The sequence below is a fragment of the Carettochelys insculpta genome, chromosome 11 (assembly GCF_033958435.1).
Source record: "Carettochelys insculpta isolate YL-2023 chromosome 11, ASM3395843v1, whole genome shotgun sequence".
Taxonomy (NCBI): Eukaryota; Metazoa; Chordata; order Testudines; family Carettochelyidae; genus Carettochelys; species Carettochelys insculpta.
This window is the reverse complement of record NC_134147.1, coordinates 36,885,872-36,909,756: the sequence shown is the minus strand read 5'-3', so window position 1 is coordinate 36,909,756 and position 23,885 is coordinate 36,885,872. Positions and strand designations below refer to the sequence as shown.

The window sequence follows — 23,885 nt, the reverse complement described above, 5'->3', positions numbered from 1 at the left end:
TTTTGTTGTAAGAAAAAAAAAACTTATCTCCTCTTTGCTACATTAGCAAAAAGAAGGAAAAATGTACTTGGAGAGAGGCAGTCTTAGAGGATTTTATTGCTAATGCAGGAACTTTAAAAGGTTTGGTTTATTTCCTCTTGGTAACCATCTATGAGTTAATTTGACAGTCTGAAACTTTGTATGCAGTGCACTTGTAGCTGTATTGTTTCCCTGATATTAACAAGTCAAGGTAAATGAGGTAATATCTTTTATTGGACCAAGTTCTATTGGTGAGTGAGACAAGCTTTCAAAGCACACATAGATCTTCTTCAGGTCTGGGAAAGTACTCCCAGCATCACAGCTGACTGCAAGGTGAAACAGATTGTTTGCTATAAGCAGTTAAGGCATACTCTAAAGCAATGTCTAGATTACAGGTATTTGTTAACAGAACTTTTTGTTGGAAGATATCTTCCGACAAAACTTCTGTCTACAAATAGGAACCAATTTGCTAGAGAGTGGCTGGACTGCTCATTGCTTTCTTGACAAAATGGCCAACAGGAAGCCCTGTCTGTTAACTGAGCCCCCTCTCCCTCTCCTCCGCAACATCTAGACTGGCTTTCTGTTGACAGATCTCTGACCACAAAGGCATTATGCCTTGTTGGGAGCAGGATAAGACTGTCAACAAAAGTGCTGCAGTCTGTCAATTTACTGTTGACAGAGCCCGTTGGGAATCTGAACACTCCCTGAGTTTTGTCAACAAAATGACAGTTTTGTCAACAAAACCCTCTAATGTAGACATAGCTAAAAGGACTATTTTAGATAAGAGTGACCTATTAACTCTTCTGCAGTTATAGGACAAAAAGAGGGGTTAGTGTGTTAGAGGATTCTAAAAAATCATAAATCCAATATCTTCATTCAATCCATGGTTTTTACTGTTTTAGAAGAGTTAATCTTCCAGTCTCATCTTTTGAAAATGTTGTGCAACAATGAAATTTACAAAGGTTTTCTGATACTTCTTCTATTAAAGAAAATGGGTATTAGTGTAATTAGTTCTCTTCTCCTTCATCCTAATATCTGAAATTTGGGCCATTCAGGTCTGGAAGATCCCCAGATTTATGGCAATTTTAAAGCAGTGAACTGATGATGAGCTACCAGTCCTCTCAAAAGCACTTCCTAGTGCTCTCTATGCACATTCTAAACATGGATTTTTTTTCACAACGGTGTTCATATGCTATCACGATATCTTCTTAGAGGTGTTGGAAGACTTCATGTGACTTGAGTTTTGTTAAGTTCTAATAACCACTCAACTTCTGTGAGGGTCTTATACCTACATAAACTAAGTCAACACTCTTACGCACGCATGACATTGTCTGTGTTTGTCACTCAATTATACCACTTTGAAAAAGTGAGTTTAGTGCAGGATTGACAGCCCAGAGGAAGAAGTCCTCTGTCTACTGACTAGGCACAGAACAGTAAAGGGACCATTCTCATCTAAGCTTTGACAATCTATCCACATCTGCCAACCTATCCACATCTGCCTCCAACATGGACTGGAAGACCCCTTTTTAGAGATGAGATGTGAGTTCAGTGTCCATGGCCCCCGTTAATACTGAGCTTCCTTTATGTCATTTCCAAAATTCGGATCTTGTAATTATTTGGAACTCCAGCCACTATGTCCCTCTCCTTTAAGCTAAGGGACTATAACCTTTATTACTTCAGCTGATCAAACTGATGTTGAACCACATGAAGAAAAAAGTATTCTCTGAGAAAGCCAGATCTCAAACAGAAAGTTCAAGATAAAAAGCAGAACTTTGACTCTGATTTCCCTCTGCCATCCAAATTAGCCATCAGTGAGTACAGATGACAAAGCACAAAAACAATAAGTTCCTTACCAAATAAATAATTACTTGTACCATAATAAATGATAAGTAGAGATATACATTCCTCCATTTCTTCTGTTTGCCCACTGGCTATTAACTCATTATAATCTGCACTGGCTTGGTCTCTTCCTTAACTTCATTCGTGCATCAATGAACTTCACAGGGCTAGTGCTATTTCAGGCAGCTGACAAACACAAAAGGAACAGTATAACATGAGATCTTCTTCATCTGCTGACAACTGCAATTCAAAGTGCTGATGGAAAATATTCCTGAGACCTCTATTAGGTTTTTGACCAGTTCCACTGGAGCCAGCTTCATAATCTCTCTTCAGCAAAAGGAATAGCAAAATAAATAAATAAATAAAGATATTTTTAGAGACACATTGTCAGCGAAGGCTTGCATAATCACCTCTTTCAATGAAAATTGTATCTCCCTCTACCAGCAACAGCACATGAAAATATCCAGCAACAATATCTCCATCAGCTTCCTGATGACCTTCACTGACCAAGAAGGACATGGATTCCATTTGCAGGTTATAACAGAAAACCTTCCTATCACCACCAGCATCTCAGTAAATGACGTTAGAAAAATTCAAAACAAAGGTGACTGAAGGAGCAGAGAGTCTGGGCCAAACCCGAGCTAATTTAACTACAGAGTAATCTGATTATTTCTCACAGTGAAAAACAGTTGACTGTCACTGGATACAAATGACCTGAATTAACCCTGACATTTAACTGTCCCATTAATGGAGTCCCCTGACACATCCATCTCCCTGTGCAGCTCTAAATAATACAAAATACAACAAAGAAGGTTTCGTTCATGGAGAAAAAAATAGCAGATTATTAAAATGACTTGCTGATAAGTACAAATGAAGTGGATATCTAAAAATGGTTGATGCTTTGGGGAAGGGATGATGCAATTGTAAATTCAGTGGGAAAGCAAACACAGGTGTTATTGAAAGGGTTTCTTGTAGGGTATAAGTTTGATTTGCATGACACTGTCTGAGAGAAGTAACTTTCCTTGCTGAACAAAACCTAAACCTACTTTTCAGAATATGAACATAATAAGCTTTGAGTCAAAACCCTTGTGGTAAGGTAAATAAAGCCAACAATATGTGAAATTATATAGGATATATAGCTCTAGGGAGGAGACAATATATCCAGTTATATTTTATTAAATCACAGTTTGAATGAAAAAAATAGCATGTGATACAATCCTGGCCATAAGGCGCTCTGACATAAAAGTAATGAATCTCAGCATTTTAAATGAGAGCTTTTGGACCAAAAAGAAAACCACTGGCTCGAATGGAATTTTTGGAAGATACATCTGCTATATTATCCTTTGTCACTAGTGATACAATATTAAAGGTGAACCATATTGAGAGGCTTATTTTCTGTACCTTTTTAATAAGCAATGAGAAAGAGGGGTAGATTCTCCTCATGATGTATATTCATAACTTCAGTTAAAAGAAATTGACGAATTGGTATTGAAATTACATTTAGATGGGTTAGGCATGTGTGTGTGGGTTAGCAAAGGGAAACTTTGCTACCAAAATGAATGTATAGAGTCCATTTATTTGTCTCCTGAGAAGTTCGTCATTTGCTGTTGTTCTTACTCACAGAAAACCCACTGATATCAGGAAAGAGATTCCCCGGAACTTCAGTGGGCTTTAGTCAGGGCTAAACTGATCAGTTTCCTTTACAAATGTGTATCTGCATGGGTATTGAAGTACAGTTCTGATCTGTGTACTAAAGTAAATGCTGAAGTTACTGTCTACCTCATAATAAAACCTTCATTATTAAAAATTAGACTTTTTCCTCTATTGATATAGAGTTGAACATTTGAAACATACAAAGAAGCCCAAGACATGCTTCCTTTTTGTGTTGTGTCCAAAACTGGTGCTATACAGCCATAAAATAGTGATGAAAGAGCTTTCAAAGGGGACTATTATGTATTACAAAATGATGGGATTTGGGAAGGAACTTCCCTATGAACAGATTGTTCTATAATTGTGCACCTCTGGCTGTACCTGGTATTAGGCTCTCTCAGAAACAGGTTACTAGATTTATGGGACCACTGGTGTGACATGGTATCTGAGCATGTAGGCAGACAGAAGTTCTATTATTATGACTGCAGTAAAAAGTCTGGTGGTCTTAATTTCCTTTATAGTTTTGCCAGAATAAGAATTGCTAAATTGGACCCACAGTTTGCAGTAGAATAAATCTGACATTTAATTTTTTGTTTGTTTGTTTATTTTCTTTTGTTCAAGATCTTGGAAATTTTGAAACCAAAACAAGGAGTACTGTCTCAGTCAGAGAAGGACAAGGAGTGGTATTGCTTTGTGGTCGTCCACCACACTATGGAGGTATGATACAGTGGTCTGAATTGTCCAGCTGATATTAATTCATACAGATCTGGCCCTATCCAGCAAATGGTAACCTACAGTTTACAGGATGCTAGTAGAATCCTGTGAGATGAAGTGAACTGACCATTTTGTTTCAAAGCATTTCAATCCTTAAAATAGAATGAAATGGTGAGTATATTTACTACCTTACACTAAAATCACCAAACATGAGTAATTATTCTACACTTTGAATCCACTAAATCTGTGTGCTTAAATAAGTTTCTTACAAGGTGTGGATTTTAGACATTAAGATCTCTAAATTAGACTACTCCTGGTAATACAATTAAGCAAATTCATTAATGTTTGAAGGATTGGGACCTAAATCTATACTTAGGTGCATAACAGAACTATGTAAATCTGATTGTATAAAATAAGAGCAATTGAAAATCAACTGATATGTGAAACTATACTCAAGCATTCTAGGGTTTTCAACCTGAAGTACAAGTTGCAAACACACCTGGAACTGGGTTATCAATACAAAGCATAGTGTTCATCAAAAACAAATACAAATTGGCTCATTAATAGAGAGCGGGATCATCCAATAATGTTGAAGAAGGCGTGTACACAGTATACTTCCAAGTATAATGTGATAGTGTCTTAAGAAAGGGATTTGCCTCAAACACATAAAGCATATTATAAAGGTTTCATTGTATTTCCAGATCCACCAGAATAAAAAATAATGGAAAGCCTGTTTCACTGAGATTGTCAATCCAGTTGCAAAGATCAAAGAAATTCAGACCGATGATAGCTCTTCATTTTTACAACATCATAAAAGAACCCAAACTTTTACTTATCATCATTCTTTCTGCAACCCAACTCAGATTAAGGCTGCCTTGTGCTGGCCGTGCTATACACATGGGCCGTAGCTACACTACACCTCGCTTTTAGAAGGGGAATGTAAATGAAACCATTCAAAAATGCAAATGAATTGCTGATGTGAATCGTCAGCCCCTCATTTGCATAATGATGGCCACCCAGCTTGTTGAAAGTGCTGATTTCAAAATAACAGCTAAGTAGCTGGGGTTCCTTTGAAAGGGCGCCCTGCTTTCGAAAGCACCATTCTTCCCAAATTTTCGGAAGGTACCTCAGCTACACAACTATTTTCATTTCAAAATCAGCATTTTCAACAGTCCAGGTGGACATCATTATGCAAATGAGGTGCTGAATATTCATATCAGAGTCTCATTTCATTTCATATCAGAGTTTCATTTCAAACAGCTGCTTTACATGCCCTTTCCAAAAGCAAAGGGTAGTGTTGCCACAGCTATGATGTAAATATGGTGCCCTTTGTCAAAGAACTAAGAATGTGGAGACTGGTTGTTCACCATCTGGAAATGGGCTGGAGAAAAGGTTCCCTCATCAACATCCTTCCCTGAATGGAAAGAAGGTGGGGACCAAATACCAAGTTGGAAAAATCAGGACAGGGTATGTGGGCAGGGTGGGAGGTAGCACCTATATAAGAAAAAGCCCTAACTATCAGAATAATCCCTAAAAAATTGGGACTTCTGGACACCCTAGGTATACAACTCCATGTCATTAATTTTGACCACTCAAACAATGACAGATTGAGAGCTGTATGAAACATTTTTTGGGAAACTAAACACACTTCCTGAGATTGTAGAGCTTCTGTGCAAAATGCTTCTTGGCAATGGGAGTTTAGCATAGCAGTGTTCTCAGTCAAGCATTAAGCACCTCAAGCTCGGTTCTTTGCATGTCAACACACAAATGAAGGCAAGTGACACTTCTTCAAGCTTCTTGTTTGGCTGAGATCTACTCTGTGGGCTTGAAGGTTAATCAGAAGCTTGTCTGAAAGGAAGTGTGAGAAGAAGGCATGCTGGTCAGGGAGCAGATATGAGGTTTACTGAAGCCACTAGATAGATAACAGTTGGTCACTAGTGATAACGTCCAAAATGAAAATCATAACTAGGAAATGGGAAAATCAGGGCAAGGGTCTATTGGAGGGCCTATGAAGGGCCAAGAAAATCATGTTTTTGTGCACTGATAGTTTGGATAAAACAGGCAGGAGTGATGTACTACACAATCCTGTAGCTTCAATTCAGTATTACTAGTGTGTGAATTTCTTCTCTCCCTGTCCCTCCTTGTCAGATTAGAATTATTGCATATGATAAATGTGAGGTGAGAAAACGAGGAAAGTTCAAAATATGTTGCACCTTTATGCAATGAATCCACAGACAACAACTCTTCACTTCATCCATGTGATTTCCTCCATTTTCTGTGTACTAATTGAATAGTAGCCTGTAACAAAAACTTCATTGCAAATTAAAATTGAGTGAGATGGTATCAGAGTATCCCTTTTGTTCCTGTAGTCCCTGTTATTTTGATTTAGTGTTTTATTGCCTGTGGTCTGACATGGAAACTCACTTTATTCTCTGGGATATTTGATTCTCTACTCTGGCAAAGCCAAATGTGTGTGTGTGTGTGTGTGTGTGTGTGTGTGTGTGTGTGTGTGTGTGTGTGTGTGTGTGTGTGTGTGTGTGTTTACAGTACCCAGAGCACAGTAAAATTTGGCTAAACACCAAAGAGCACGGAGAGGTCTTCTGGGAAATTGACTGGAAGTTTCTTGATGCTTCTGCTCACCCTATTGCTGCTGCTTCCAAGCCACAGGTGCTCCTGAGATGCTGGAATGATGTAGTCATGGCCTCTTTTGGTTGGTGAAGTATGGATTTCAGTAAAGGTGCAATACTACATGCACATCTTTGGAGGAATTTTCTATGCATCCACATTGATCTAGTTTTGGCTTGTAGCCCAGGATCACATGTAACTTCTCTACATTTTCTGTACAACATTTCAAGCCCCTTTTGTCATTTAAATTATTCCAAAACCTTGAATACTGTGCTTATCTGCCTTTCCCATTTGCTTCCTGTACAACCATTTTTCTACTGCCTTCCCTCATCAGTATCACGTGCATGTGTGTTTTAGTATGAATGTATGTATGCAGTTATGCTTACATAGATGTATTGTTCTTATGGCATTTATGTCCCTACCAGAAATAAGTGAATTGGCTCTCCAGAGAACCTATTATTTGGAAATTTTGCAGTTCAACCTTGCTGATCTGAATAGGACTTGAATCATTTGCATGAACAAACAAATATTCTGCGTGTTATAATATAGATCAGACCTTCACAACTTTTGAGTTCTACCCATGAGCCAGGTCAAAGAGGTAAGGGGCAAAGGAGCAACTGCCCTGGGACCCAGTGATTCAAAGGGCCCAGGGCTCCTGGCCATTGCAGCAACACCCAGAGCTCTGGGCCCTTTGAATTGACACCAGATTCCCATGTTGTGCACTCCAGGATGTACTGAGGTTTGGGGAGGTCACAGTGAGGTCTGGAAGGCATAGAAGGCTGGCTGCCCTGGCCCCACCCCTTCTACCAGAAGCTCCACCCCTTCTGGTGAGGACGGATCCACACACCCCCAGCTTGCCCAGTGCGGCTATCAGCTCACCTGCCATGAACCACCAAATGTTCACAACCTCATAGTTTTGTAATGTTGACCAAAAAGCCGCCTGTTTTCTTGTGAAAGATTATGGAACATGTCATTTAAAAAGAGTAACATGAAGAAATACAAATAGCACAATGGTCAAATCAGCATGTGAAACAGAAAGAAATAACTACTCATTCATCTTTTCTGTCCTCCACGGGGAGCAACCACACACATTTGGGAGGTTAAAATAGTTTACTGAGTGCTAGCACTCACCTCTCTCTCTCTGACTCACCGACATTTTTCTCAATTCTTATTAAAGAAACAGAGTCATAAGACAAATTCTCGAGGGGAGAAGGTAAATAGTGATCTGCAAAGAGAAAGAGTTTATCAGAGGGGGAAAGAAGTCCATCAATCAGCTTAAGCCCAGAAAATCTTACAGAGAGATGAAATGTCAGTTAATGCAATGCTTACAGCACTATGAAAAGGTATATAATCAGGGAGATTAACTGAAACCCAGTCCTTAAAAGCAAAGAAAGCTCCAAAGGGAGTCCCCTGAGATGGATCAATGGGACGGATAGGACAATTAACCATCCTCAGACTTGCAGGCTCCTCTTGTGTCATCAAGTAAAAAACATTATAGTGACATAAAGCCAGGGAAGACATTCATAATGGAAACCAATAGTTAAAGGTGAATTGATCCTAGGTTAATTGAACTGACAGAAGGACAGTCATGAACAAAGCCTGTTGCATGGTGTTTTATTGGTTGGAAATGTGAGCTGCAGACCAATGGGCATGAAAACAAAAATGTTATATAAAGTACCAAGCCTCCAGAGAACAGAAATTGAGTTTCTCTCCTTCTGTGAGCCATTGACTTGGTATGTGTTCCAAACTGATATACCATGGAGATGAGGAATACAGTGTGAGCTACATATAAATTGTATTCTATTCTCCGGCGGTAAGGCTGTGAAACACTTCTGCCTGTGGAAAGGGTATTTTGATTGAAGCTCTCTCCCCTGACACATAAAAAAGAGTAAGGCCTGGGGACCATAGACAGGGATTCCTTGGAATTCAATGGAAATTCTGTGTCAGCAAGACATGCATAATTTGGCTCTTTAAAATCAATGGGAAGGAAACTATTTAACTATATAATAATTGGCTGTTTACTTTCTTGGACTGGACACTGTGCCAAAGAAAAGTTGCATATATGTAGAATTTTTACCCAAAAGGCGTAGGTTGTGGGAAATGCCTACATTCCCTGCCTGATCTCAAGGCTGGGGCCATGCCATGTCAGCCCAGCTGCACGGCCACCCGGCAGGGGTGGTTGCATAAGGAGTGGGGCTGCGGCTTGCCTTCCCTGGCTGCACCTTTGCCCACAACCCATGGCAAAAGGGTTATCTTAATTAGAAGGAGGGAGATCCTTACAGGCAGGATATTCTTGTAAGATGTGTGTGTGAAAGAGAAAGTTAAAAAAAAATTGCTCTTTGTTTCTTTAAACAGAAGTTTAGTTTCTACAGGCTGTATTTTTCTACCTATATGACTTGAAGACAATATTTTCTGTCCATTTGTTGCAATATAAGATTAGCCTCAGAACTAAAGATAAGGTTATTATTATTATTATTATTACTATTATCATATTTGTATTATAGTAGTACCTAGAAGCCCTAGACATGTACCAGGACCAGATTGTGCTACACACTGTACACAAGGGCTACGTCTACACGTGCAGCCAACATCGAAATAGTCTATTTCGATGAATAACGTCTACACGTCCTCCAGGGCCGGCAACGTCGATGTTCAACTTCGACGTTGCTCAGCCCAACATCGAAATAGGCGCAGCGAGGGAACGTCTACATGTCAAAGTAGCACACATCGAAATAGGGATGCCAGGCACAGCTGCAGACAGGGTCACAGGGCGGACTCAACAGCAAGCCGCTCCCTTAAAGGGCCCCTCCCAGACACAGTTGCACTAAACACCACAAGATCCACAGAGCTGACAACTGGTTGCAGACCCTGTGCCTGCAGCATAGATCCCCAGCTGCCGCAGAAGCAGCCAGAAGCCCTGGGCTAAGGGCTGCTGCCCACGGTGACCATAGAGCCCCTCAGGGGCTGGAGAGAGAGCATCTCTCAACCCCCCAGCTGATGGCCGCCATGGAGGACCCAGCAATTTCGACGTTGCGGGACGCGGATCGTCTACACAGTCCCTACTTCGACGTTGAACATCGAAGTAGGGCGCTATTCCTATCTCCTCATGAGGTTAGCGACTTCGACGTCTCGCCGCCTAACGTCGAAGTTAACTTCGAAATAGCGCCCGACGTGTGTAGACGCGACGGGCGCTATTTCGAAGTTGGTGCCGCTACTTCGAAGTAGCGTGCACGTGTAGACGCAGCTAAGGATCCCTGCCCCAAAGCTGCCTGAAGTTGCCACCAATGATCCTTTTTAGATATCTTAACGTTGTTCCCACAAATATCGCAGTGACTAACATCTGAACTTTATGCAAAATCTTTGTTACTTTGCCACCACTCTCATTTTTGAGACAGTTAGGTCACTCAAAATAATTCATGATTAGATTTCAGCTAATCATTTGGTTTAATATTGTGAAATAATCAAATCAATCATGTAGCTGAGAAGGAACCTTGTAATAAAAATTAGCAGCACTTAACATAGACCTTTTGCACAGTGCTATGCTATCAGGAGGCTTTGAAATCAAAATGTAGTCATAGTCCTTGCATTAATTCTAGATTATCAAGATTAGGGATAGTTATGTTCTTTTTTCTGTATCATAGAATTTTAGAGCATGTATGCACCATACATGGCAATCCAGTGATACCAACTGGATTTCTACTTGCAAAGTATAAAACAAGGGCCCATTACATAGTTATTCTTTTATTATTACTGGTTGCAGAATGCACTGCGTATCCATAGTGTTCTAGGTATTAAAGAGAAACAAGTGCCTGGAGGAATTCAACCTTGTTGAATGTGACACAGTATACAAAATAAGATGGCAGCTTTCAAGCCCAAGACCACGTAGAAGATCTAAAGCTAGGTAGGAACAGAAGAGAAACCAATTGTGAATGCTGAAGATATTTTCAACTATTTTACATACAAATAATATTGACAGAAGAACTTCTTACCCCTCTATCCTGACCGGTTTTGAGAGGATTGGGATGCAAAAGCAGGAGAAGAGGATTGAAGGTGCAGATTCCAGCTGGGATTCTGTATCTTCATATTTAGTGGATCTAGAAATAAAAGCATTAAATGATGGATGAAAAGAATTTGTATTCCTAGGGATGGATCCAGACCCAAAGAGAAGGAATTATTCCTCTCACTCCTGGGAAACCAGTGGAGTTGGGGTTGGGGAACAAAAACTCTGCACAGGCCTCACATTCCCTCCCCCACCCCACACACAGAGCAAGAACTGTGCAAGTTCACAGCAGCTGAGAATCTGCCCTTCTGCTTAATAAATGTTTTGAAAATAGCCTCACCACTAGTCCCATATTTGCTAAGAGAGAGAGAGAACAGACCAACGGCAGCTAATGCACTCTGAATTTGCAATATGGAGATAACTTTGTAACCATAGGTATGCTTCTTTTCATGCACTTTACATGTTATTAAAGCTAAATTTAAAAGTTGATTTCTCAAATGTCTAAATGTTATCATGCATGAGTTAAAAAAAATTGTCAGCTGAGCTATTCATTCCTCAATTTAATACATAATGGCTATCATCTTCCATTTCTTCAGCAGTAGGAGGAGAAATTGACACCTTCATAAAAAGGAGGTCAATCATATTTTGGGTAGAAAGATAGTCACGCAGAAAAGAGATAAAGATCTTCATCAAGAGATCCTGAATACCCCTTGGTGGAGTTTAAACAATTTGGCCAAAGTTTTCAGTAATAGTCTTAAAGTGTCTCAAATTGTGCAGCTGAAAATTTCTAGCTACTAGCTATGCCTGAAACTTTCAGATTTAATCTGTCCCTTTAGTCACACTAATAGATAAAGGTATTAAGTGTCAGAGCAAAATGAATGTGACCACGTAAAATATCATGCCTCTTCATGACCTTTTTGTTAGCCCTCCTCAAAAGAAAAACTTATCATGGAAGGGTTTATTCTGCCAAGTTCAAAGGAAGCAAATAATACACTACTAATTTCATCCTTATAAATGAAGAAGCTCATAAATAACACCTACCACAATATTCAAGGTATCTTATTCCTTTCTGCTTGAACTTTCATGTGGATTTATATACCCACCTCACACACCCTACTCCCAAATAGATTCAGCATCTTATTACTAATGATGTTCATCAACATTCTGCAAGGTGCAGCCACTAAATTACTTGGACTGGTTAACAAGATTCAGGAGGGCTGATTGTTATGAGGTGTTTTCATTCTATTGCTATCACAGTCTCTGTGAGAACTGTCAACCACATCATTTACTAACTGGCAATTTGGTGCAATTTTAAAAAGTAGAACAAAAGAGAAAAACAGGTTATCTGATTATATTGCTCCTCTCCTCTTTAGATATACACAGGTTAAAAATGAAGTTGTGACCTTATTAAGTAAGGAGTGTATTCATGAATGGATAACATACAACAAAAGTAAACTAAAAAGATGTTAACTGATTCAAATGAATACACAACAGTCATGTGAGTTGGTTGGAGCTGTTCTTTAAGATAGCTGTGTTATCTTGTTGTTGCACTGGGAACAAAGGCTGTTTATTACCCTCTTTTACTTTACTTAGTATATGAAACCTAAGGACCTGGTCCTTCAGACTATTACAGAAGAGTTTAACCTATTACAGAAGAGTTTAACCATGCGTGTAGTCCTATAGCTAACAGAGGAACTACTCATATGCCTACAATTGGGTATATGAGTAAGTGTTTGTGTGACTGGACTCTAATTCCCTGTGCGTAAATACATGTTTATCTTTCTTGCTGTGATTTTAGTGGGCCTACTCATGGGAGTAGTGTTAAGCACAGGTGTTTTTCCAGATTAAAGCACTAATGGAGGCTGACTTTGCTCTGGCGCATGTGTAGTAGAATACCAGAGCTGATATCCACAAAATGGCTTGGAAACCACATGGGCAGACGACCGTACCCTGACTTTCCTACCCAGGTGAGGGGCAGCTCCATGCTGCTAGAAGTGGTGGGGCCAAAGAAGGCAGGGGCAGGGCCGCAGTCATCCAGCCTTCAGTGCCACCCAGACCCTACCACACAGAACATGCAACCCTGGTGATGATGTAAAGGGCCTAGGGCTCTGTCTGCTGCTTCAGTAGTAGCAGTAGCTGCCAGGAGCCCTGGGCCCTTTTGAATTACCAAACTGCAGGACAGTTGCCCCCTTTGCCTCCCTCACCCCATTTGTGGGGCTACTCTGACCTCTAATCACAAGCTGCAGGCCTTCTCAGACACTCTCTCTGGCTCTATGACTATTTATATATTTCATCCAAATGGAAAGCTTCAGTGAGAGACAGCTTTCCATCGGAATAGCCAATAGCCAGATAGGTCAGGCAGCATATCCCCTATTCCAGTGTTTCTCAACCCTTTTTTTATAAAGTACCCCCTTTTAAAAGATATAGTACCTCCAAACTTCTCTTGCATATCCTTAGGGGTATGCACACCACTGATTAAGAAACATGATCCTAAAGTAATCTGAGGTCTTGAAACAAGTGCCATTCAACCTGTCCAGATTACTGTACCTTTTTTAGGATTCAGACTTGTTTTGCATATCACCAAGGTATACCTCACTTAAAAATGTCTTACTTATGAAAACAGGCAAAAATATCACAGAAGATGACTACTGAAATCTTGCTGGCTTTCTACCATCCTATTATCAAATAAATGAATCGGAATAGAAATATTGTACTTACATTCCAGCATAAGGCATATGAAGCAATAGAAACAAGTCATTGTCTGAATGAACTTTTAGATTGTATTGACTTTAAAAGTGTTTTTATGTAGCCTGTTGAAAACTAGGCAACTATCTAGATGAGTTGATGTACCCCCTGGAAGACCTTGGTGTCATCCTGGTTGAAAAACACTGACCTGCTCAAATTCTTTCTCCCACTCAATTGGAGGGAAGAATAGAACCCTGTTCATTTACCTTCTAGGGAAGTGCTGAAGCTACTAAGCTATAAACCACTATCATATGTGTTTCTTAAAATAATGTTGTGGCTCCTGATTCTACAAGAGGGTTCCCAGCTGTGGATCCCAGGCAGTGATAGGTCTCTAAATCCCAGAATGGGTCAGGGTTTCAGACACACCCTTGTCACTGGCAACTGGTAGTGGCTTGGCTAAGTAGGCAGACATCTAATATGGCTTTCATATACTCCATTCTGGCACTTACCTCTCTCTACACATTTATAGACTCTGGACACCATAACACAAACTTTGCAGATGCCAGTAATTTTCTAGGCACCAAGCAAGTGTTATGATGCGCAGCATCCCATTGCCTAAGTCTCTTTGTGGATATGGGCTTAGGGCCTTTTTACCTTATGATGAGACCCTTGCACTGACAGGGATCTGTAGAGGTATGTGTTGGGGATTCTCCCCCTTCAGGGTGAGGGAAGGCCACAACACCTTGCTCCAGTCAGGAAGCCATGCCAGTTCACGACAAGGTAGCAGTCATTACGGGGTTTACTTCTGCTTTAACTGGGTGGCGCAAGCAAACAGTAAGTAGGCACCTTGCCCTGGGGTAGGGGACATGCAGTAACTGACAAACAAGTGAGTAGATGTCTAGAGAGAGAGAAGGTTGCTGCTCTGTGGGGAGGGTTAGGGAGTCACAGGTCCGCCCACTCCACTGTGCCCCAGCCTGTGGCCCTAACAGCAGCTCTCCCTAGTTGCCGGTCAGTATAGATCCAGGCCACAGCACACTGACATTGGTTCTGGTGGTGCATGCCCCGAACCACTTCCTACCACCACCTCCATTGGTTTGGGGTCCCACTCAGGGTCATCTGTGAAGTTGGGCAGGTTCATGTCCTCTGGGTAGGTGGCAGATGGCAGGTTCAGAGCATCAGGCAGGTCAATGTCTTCTGGAAGGCAGACAAACAGGAGGTCTGTAGCCTCAGGAAGGTCCAGGCATTCCTGAGAGTGGGACTGCAGTGGGACAGGAGGCTTGGATAGATCCAGGCTCTCCAGGTAGCAGTCTGGCAGTAGGTCAGGGAGATCAGGTAGATCTGGGCTCTCTGGGTAGTGGGCAAATGGCAGGTCCAGAGGCTCAGACACCCCAGATCCTCTTGGTAGTGGGCAAACGGCAGGTCTGGATGCTTCATTAGGGTCAGGTCAGGGTGGCTGGTCGACAGGCCTGGCCAGTCTGCCGATCTGGAGTGGACTATTTGGCTCCTGTTCTCAGGAGCCTGGCCTGGGCTTCCTGTTTGGCTCAGAGACTGCCCTTTCAGTGAGCGCCACACCCCACTTCTGGCACTTCCTCCTTTGCATGTCATTCTCTAGGGGGCAGGGCAGGGATGCTGTGGCTCCACCCACCAAGGCTTCCATGAGGATTCTGCTACTTCTGGGTGGGAGAAGGCCACAGCACCTCACTATAGGAAACCCTTTGAATTTACTGGAGTCCTGAAAGTCAAAAGTATCTGCCTACACAAAGTCAATTGTGACATCAGGGCCATGGTCATTCAAAGGCTAGAATCATTGTCTAACATATGACATCCAAGCACGTTGCCTTGGGCAAAGACCAACCAGCAGTAATTTCTAATAGGAATTTTCACTCAGTGTTTATTATATAGTGGTTGAATATATTCAAAATATTTTCATCAAATTAGAATAATTACACTTTGTAAGCATGCCTGAGAGACTGACACCTCAGTGTTACATTAAAAATGTGAGGAGAAAGTGACATGCGTATTTTATATGCATTCCAATTTTCCTGTGGATTTTTTGCTAGGTAAATCCTAAAAGTTTCACACCTCTCTGAATTTCATGTTCAGTAATTATTTGCAGGCACACATAGCCGGAGGATTGTCTTCAGGTGTCAAATTGCCATAAGGTTAGTAGAATATGTTTATGACCCATCGGTAAATTATACTCAGTTCCTACAGTATTCGGGGAATGAGTCCAGCTGGTATTGCACATGATGTTGTTTCAAAAATTTGCAGAAAACCCCATAAACATGGTTGGGACCAAGGCTTCTGCCTGACCAACACATTTGCGATGTGCAACTGAACAGGATTGCTCCAATTTAAACCTATCCAGCAGTAATTCACACACCATTTACTTCAGCATAATTAACTCTATAGGCTTTGGTCCAAAATGGAAAGAATGTCACTATCTGAAGAATATAATTCCTCAGTCTTTTCAACAGCCAAAGCATATTCTGGACAGTGTCTTCCTCTGCCCCCCCAAAATAGTACAGGATATTTTAGAGATATTTCATTAAAGGAAGAATAAATAATGTAACTTTGCCTTGTTTGTTAATCTTTTGTATGTTAGATGTGGGTCTAGCTGTGTAACTAAATACTCTTTTATGTGGCTCTATCCCATCTGGAAAAAAGACTAGGTAACTTTATGACTATTTATAGTATTTCTTAAAACAAATCTCTTATTTCAGGGAATAAGTTTATTGTTAGGGACACTGATAAGCTTTTGACACTGATATGCCCAAAGACAATAAAGAGGTGTGACGCGATAGCTAGAGAGGGGAGTGGTAGCTGAGGTCAGCTGAAGACCAAAATCAAAGAGAAGGTTAGAGAAGCTGATTCATTTGGCTATGAGATCAGCCTTATGGAAAAACTCTATATACCATGAAGCCATTAGAATTTCATGGACATTTAATGGGATTCTGTCTTATTTTTTTCTTAAATTACAAAGCATTTAGTAGTGAGAAAGACCCTTGCTGTAGATCTTTTTTTAATACCACACTATTGATTTCTATGGCAGACATATATTTTTCCATTACCTTCTATGGAATGGCTCATAACCCCTGAACAGATTTTTGTTTTGTATTTTATTAGAGGGAACAGTGTAATGTCTAGCAGTAAAACAGACTTTAGCTACTTAGGTAAAGTGTCCTTGATCAGTCCTCAGAGATGTGTCATTTCTAATTATACACATATAATGTTATAGCGTGATAATGTAAAACTCCACCAAACTACTGACATTTACAGATATATTATCAGACCATACTGATGTCCTCACTGAAAAACACAAATTATGTTTTCAAAGAAGGGGTTGATGATGGCAGGAAAAATGTGTGAAAATGAAGCTGTTGGAAGAATGTTGTTTGCTCATGAATTATACATTTAATTATGAAAAGCTAAGCTGTTGGATTTTGAAACTTTTGATTTACTGTGTTTTATTAAAAATAGAATTTCAGACCTACTCCTGCCACTTCTGGAACATGATAGAAAAAAAGCTCTTCAGTCAGCTGTCACACTCCAGGCAGCAGGAAGGAGCAGCTGTGGCTGAGACAGAGAGAAAAATAAGAAACATAGGTGAAGCAAGAGGAAGGGATTAGGAGAGAGAGAGTCAATGTTTTGTGGGGAGCATAAAGAAGTGAGATGTAAAAGTGAGTCATATGGGGTGAGAAATATGAGACGTCAATAAGTAGATGGTAGAAAAAAGCAAGTGCATTGTCATGTTCTTAAAATAAATAATAGAAAAATAAATAGACTCATAGACTCACAGGGCTAGAAGAGACCTCAGGCCGTCATTGAGTTCAGCCCCCTACCCAAAGCAGGACTAAACCTAACTAAAGCCTCCCAGCCAAGACTTTGTCAAGTTGGGGCTTAAAAACCTCTAGAGATGGAGATTCTACCATCTCTCCAGGGCTATATCTACACTAGAGGGATTTGTCAACAAAAACCTGGAGATCATCCAGATTCCCAAAGTGTTCTGTCAACAGTAAATTGGCAGAACACAGCATTTTTTATGACAATCTTATCCCACTCCCCACAAGGCACAATGCCTCTGTCGACAGAGATCTGTGGACAGAAAGCCAGCGTGGACATTCTGGGGAGCCGTTTGTCAACAGACAGGGCTTCCAGGACAGTGGGCAGCCCTGTTTGCTGGGCTCCTGATTGGCTGTCTGGATGTGGCCGGGCAATCCAGACACTGTTGACAAAATAGATCTTTCTTGTGATCTTGGCAGTTGTCTGTGATCTGTCGACAGAAGTTTTGTTGGAAGCTATCTTCCAATGGAAAGTTCTGCCAACTGATCGCTTCAGTCTAGACAGAATCTAGGTAATGTATTCCAGTGCTTCACCACGCTCCAGCTGTGGTCACACTAGCCCTTCCTTTTGGAAGAACTATCATAAGGGGGCACTTTGAAATATCCTAATGAGGTGATGCATATCTAATGAGGTGCTTCCATGAATATGCAGCACCTCATTAGCATAATGGTGTCTGCGTGAGCTTCGAAAGTGCTGGTTTCAAAACGCATGCCCCCATGTAGCCGGGGGGGCGGGCGGTTTAAAATGGCTCCTGATTTCAGAAGCCCCTTATTCTCATCTGGTTTTGGGAATAAGGAGCTTTCAAAATCAGGGGTCTGTTTCAAAAGCCACCCCCCCCTCCCGGCTACACAGGCAGTAGGTGTTTTGAAGCTGGCAGTTTCAAAGTGTGTGTGGCTGCCGTTATGTTAATGAGATCATGCATATTCATGGTAGTGCCTCATTAGCATATCCGAAAGTGCCACATTACCATAGCCCCTCTGAAAGGAGGAGCTGATGTGGCCACAGCCTTCTAGTGAACTAGGTTTTCCTAACATCCAACTTTGACCTCCCACAATGTAACTTGCGACCATTGCTCCTTGTTTTGCCATCTGTCGCTACTGAGAACCCCTCATTTCTTCTTTTCTTGGGAATCAGATGCTATGACCTTTAATCTCCCTATTTTGCTCATGTTGCTGAAGACAAAAGAAAAAGGGCAATGGAATCTTGGGGATAAACATGGTGGCTAGGTCTACACTGACATTCTTCTTTCGAAAGAGGCATGCAAATGAGGGAAATCAAAAATGCAAAGGAGGTGCAGATTTATGTATCTGGAGCTTCATTTTATATTCTTCTTTAGAAAGAAGAAAAGCAGTGTAGATGCAGCTCTTTCAAAAGTGATCCCCACCTTCGGAAGAACCCTTCTTAGAGGTTGACAAAATGAGGTTCCTCTTCCTTTGCTTCCTGGATGTCAGAAAGTACTTCAGACTTCTAGTTCTGCTTTCTCATCTATAGAATGTCTCTGAGTTTTAAGTTGGCCAACACAGGGATCATCACTTTGAACATTATTCCTTTTCCAAAGCCTAACAACAGCCAAAATGACCAGAACGCTATTCTGTACAGGCAGCTCACAGCTGAATCCACCAACAGAACCCAGGTGTTTTCTTAAATCCAAACAACAGCAGCACTGTTGCTAGAAATGCATGATCTCTATCCTGATGTTCAAGGACCTTTTTGTGATTTGACCTAATTACCTGAGAAATCATCTCTTCCTCCATCATTGTGACTTCCCACAGTACACACATACCACCAGAAGGGTAAAACTTCCAAGAGTCACACTGTGTTGAAGACATGCAGATTTCATGTGATCCTAATCTATGAACCTCTCTCACAGAGCATGTGAAACATACAATGGAACTAACCACCTCTGGAACTAAAAACAAAACTCACACTAATTCACCCAAAGACTTAAACACCCACAAATATAGAAAGGCCAATCTATTTAAAAATGTGCAAAAACCATGCTTTTTCTACTACAGGTTTGAAAGAAACAGAAAAATGGATTGTTATTGTTTTTTTATTTTCTCAATTATCTGAAAAGTTTTTGGACGTTGTGGTAATCAGACAGCAAATACATGGGAAGTGTTTACAACTGTCCCAATGTATGGATGGGATTCAAATAGCCAACAAATATCTAGATGGATAGATGTGATAGAAACAAGCCTTTCCTCCATAAATATAAACAGACTAAGCTTCCAGAGCAAAATAAGGGTAGGTGGGAGCCAAAGTGCCAAGCAAGAAGCTATAAAACATCCAGATATTTAGGACAGTATAGAATATATAGAATATACAAATTATTTACTAAAACAGGTTTTTGAAGGCATGTTTGCACTTTTGTTTCATTCTCTTGCTGAAGCTAGGAAACAGACTCTTACTGAAAAACAAAGTTGAGTGGTGCACAACAATTGTCAAAAGCTGGTAACTTCTGAAAAGTTTGGATTTATGTTTTAGGACAAACAAATGCTTATTTTATCTGATTTCCTCCCAAATTCCTCCTGTGAGATTAACTGGGTATTTGAAACTGACTACACTGGAGTTAGGCACCAACGTGGAATAGAGTACATTGGAAAGGATGCATAATGAATATTTGATGTTTTCCAGACCTATCCTATGCTTGGATCTTCAATGACAACCCCTTGTATGTTCAGGAGGATAGTCGTCGATTTGTATCCCAAGATACAGGAAATCTATATATCGCTAAAGTAGAGCCATCTGATGTGGGCAATTACACCTGTATTGTTACTAATGCTAAAGCAGAACAAAGTGTTCGGGGCCCACCCACTCCCCTTATCCTCCGTAGTGATGGTAAGTTCTCTTCGTGTGACTTTCTGAAAAAACAAACCCAAAACTTATTAAAATCATTTATTTGACTGTTTAATTCGTTATTAGTCCTGTGGCTGGAACTAATCCATGTATACCAACGTGCAGATTCATATTACTTATCTGGTGCCTGAGAAAAAGAGTCTTTTTTGTTTCAGTGGACTTTGGATCTGGCATTGGTAAAATGAAGAAACAGGTTCAACTTAAAGAAGTATATAAGTAAACTGTGTGTATGCAGGGGCAAAATTAGAAAGGCTAAGGCACAGAATGAGCTCAAAGTAGCTAGAGATATAAAGTCATTCTATAAATATATTAGAAGCAAGAGGAAGACCAAGGACAGGGTATGCCCACTACTCAGTGAGAAGGGAGAAACAATATAAGGAAACTTGGAAATGGCAGAGGTGCTTAATGACTTCTTTGTTTCAGTCTTCAGCAAGAAGGCCAATGCAGAAATGCCTAACATAATGCGTGCTAGTGGGAAGTGGGTAGGTTTAGAGGATAAAATACATAAAAAACAAGTTTAAAATGATTTAGAAAAATTAGATGTCATCAAGTCACCAGAGCCTGATGAAATGCATCCTAGAATACTTAGGCTGTGTCTACACGTGCCCCAAACTTCGAAATGGCCATGCAAATGGCCATTTCAAAGTTTACTAATGAAGCGCTGACATGCATATTCAGCGCTTCATTAGCATGCGGGCGGCAGCGGCGCTTCGAAATTGAGGAGCCTTGCCGCCGCGCGGCGCGTCCAGATGGGGCTCCTTTTCAAAAGGGCGCCACCTTCTTCGAAGTCCCCTTATTCCCATGAGCTCACGGGAATAAGGGGACTTCGAAGTAGGTGGCGTGCTTTCGAAAAGGAGCCCCGTCTGGACGCGCCGCGCGGCGGCAAGGCTCCTCAATTTCGAAGCGCCGCTGCCGCCCGCATGCTAATGAAGCGCTGAATATGCATGTCAGCGCTTCATTAGTAAACTTCGAAATGGCCATTTGCATGGCTATTTCGAAGTTTGGGGCACGTGTAGACGTAGCCTTAAGGAGCTGATAGAGGAGGTTTCTGGAAAAGGACAAACATAATGCCCATCTATATAAATGGAAAAAAGAACAACACAGGAAACTACAGACCAGTCAGTTTAACTTCTGTGTCAGGAAAGATAATGGAGCAAATAATTAAGGAATTCATCTGCAAACATCTGGATGAAAATAAGGTGAAAGGTAACAGCCAGCATGGATTTGTAAAGATCAAATTGTGCCAGACCAATCTGATAGCTACTTTTGACAGGATAACAAGTCTTGTGGATAAGGGAGAGGCAGTGGATGTGATATACCTAGACTTTAGTAGGGTATTTGATACAGTCTCACATGATCTTCTTATTAATAAATTAAGCAAATACAACTTAGATAGGGCCACTGTAAGGTGGGTGCATAAATGGCTGGATAACTTCTCAGAAGGTAGTTATTAATGGTTTGCAGTCAGGCTGGAAGGGCATAACAAGTGGGGTTCCACAGGGATCTGTTTTGGGACCAGTTCTATTAAATATCTTCATCAATGATTTAGATATTGACATAGAGAGTACGCTTATTAAGTTTGCAGATGATACCAAGCTGGGAAGGGTTGCAACTGCTTTGAAGGACAGGCTCATAATTCAGAATGATCTGGACAAACAGGAGAAATGGTCTGAGGTTCACAGGATGAAGTTTAGTAAGGACAAATGCAAAGTACTCCACTGAGGAAGAAACAATCAGCTTCATACATTTAGAATAGGAAGCAACTGTCTAGGAAGGAGTACTGTGGAAAGGGACTTAGGGATCATAATGGACAACAAGCTAAATATTAGTCAACGGTGTGATGCTGTTGCCAAAAAAGCAAATGGGATTCTGGGATGTATTAAGAGGAGTGTTGTGAGTAAGACAGGAAAAGTGATTCTTCTGCTCTACTCAGTGATCATTAGACCTCAACTGGAGTAATGTGTCCAGTTCTGGGCACCACATTTTAAGAAAGATGTGGAGAAATTGGAAAAGGTCCAGAGAAGAGCAACAAGAATGATTAAAGGTCTAGAGAACATGAGCTATGAGGGAAGACTGAAAGAACTGGGCTTGTTTAGTTTAGGAAAGAGAAGATTTAGAGAGGACATGATAGCAGTTTTCAAGTACCTCAAAGAGGGTTACAAGGAGGAGGGAGAAAAATTGATCTCCTTGGCTTCTGAGGTTAGGAGAAGGAGCAATGAGCTCAAACTGCAGCAAGGGAAGTTTACATTAGACATTAGGAAAAACTTCCTAACTGTCAGTTACCTAGGGAGATTGTGGAATCTCCATCGCTGGAGATATGTAAGAGCAGGTTAGATAGACATCTATACGGGTTGATCAAGATAGTGTTTTGTCCTGCCAAAAGGGAAGGGAACTAGACTTGATGATCTCAGAGGCAGAAACCCAGAGGTAGCTCAAAACTCAGTGAGTCACTGGAGTGAGAAAAAACAAACACCTTTTAGGCAGCTTTCTAAATAATGTTCACAGTGGGGAATATATAGCTGGGAAATCTGTTAGCAAAGTTTTTTGATGGGTTTGTTCACCTAAATTGTAATCCCCCATAATGATTTCAAAGCACTCTGAGACACTAACAAAACACAGCGGAAGTTTACATTCCTAGAATAAATAAAAGCAACTGTGCATTGTAGGACAATACTTCCTCGATGAAGTTCTGATGGCATTTTAATTACAAAGATCGATGTTTGTGTTATGTGCATAGAGCCCACAAACTCCAAGCAAATGTATAGCTCCTTAGCTATTTTATATTAAATACAGGTGGAAACATCCTGTGTTTTGCTCCTGTTTTTCTCCCTCCTTTCTACCAACCTGTCCCTTTTTTTTCTATCCTCCTTCCATTATCCCATCCTTTTTTCCATATATCTTCTGCTTCCTTCTTACCCTTAGGGAGAGTAGGAGCCTCATCCAGAGCCTACTGAAATTCAAGGTAGTATTTCCATTCATATCAATGGTTGTCTGCAGCTAAAATTCACTCACAACCCCAATCTTAATCCCAGTGCAATCACTGGAAAAATGCTGATTGATTCTCGTGGGAGCAGGATGAGGCTCTAACTGTGGAAATAACAACGTGCTTTCTTTTACACTGAAATTCTGTTGTACTAGACAGGTCTGAGACACAACTGGAGTGCTAGCTGTTTTGATGTTCAACAGGTGTGATGGGAGAGTATGAACCAAAGATTGAAGTACGTTTTCCAGAAACAACATACGCCATGAAGGGTTCATCTGTTAAACTGGAATGTTTTGCCCTTGGAAAGTAAGGATTTTTTGGTTTTGATTTTATGTAATGTTGTTGTTCAAAAGTGAAAATCACAGAGAATTATGAATATCTTTGGAATGCTGTGTCAATGTGGAAATTATTTTGATTCGTTGTCATCTGAATGTCAATAATACCTAGCTAGGTCATTTTAAAAAAAACAACAACTTATCTTGGCTTATTTCTGTTTATATGTTATACATTCACAATGATACTGGCAAGCAAACAAATGAAATCTGAAGTTGGCTTTGTAGCTGGTTTTGTTACAAATTGAGAACTAAGTCTGCATTCACTGAAAGGTTCACCACACTGTTTAAACCTTGGGAGAAAGGCCAAGCCTCAATTCAGAGCAATTCTGGGGCG

The 23,885-nt window shown here is 40.7% G+C and overlaps 1 protein-coding gene across 1 annotated transcript in view; it reads left to right on the top strand.

Moving 5' to 3' along the window:
• LOC142018852 (contactin-6-like) overlaps positions 1 to 23,885 on the top strand; it is a 199,589-nt gene that overhangs the window by 83,273 nt on the left and 92,431 nt on the right. Inside the window, exons 4-6 of the mRNA XM_075005030.1 lie at positions 4,129 to 4,224; positions 20,012 to 20,215; positions 23,420 to 23,522. Of these exons, the coding sequence (XP_074861131.1) occupies positions 4,129 to 4,224; positions 20,012 to 20,215; positions 23,420 to 23,522 (403 nt within the window). The remainder of the gene's footprint in view (positions 1 to 4,128; positions 4,225 to 20,011; positions 20,216 to 23,419; positions 23,523 to 23,885) is intronic.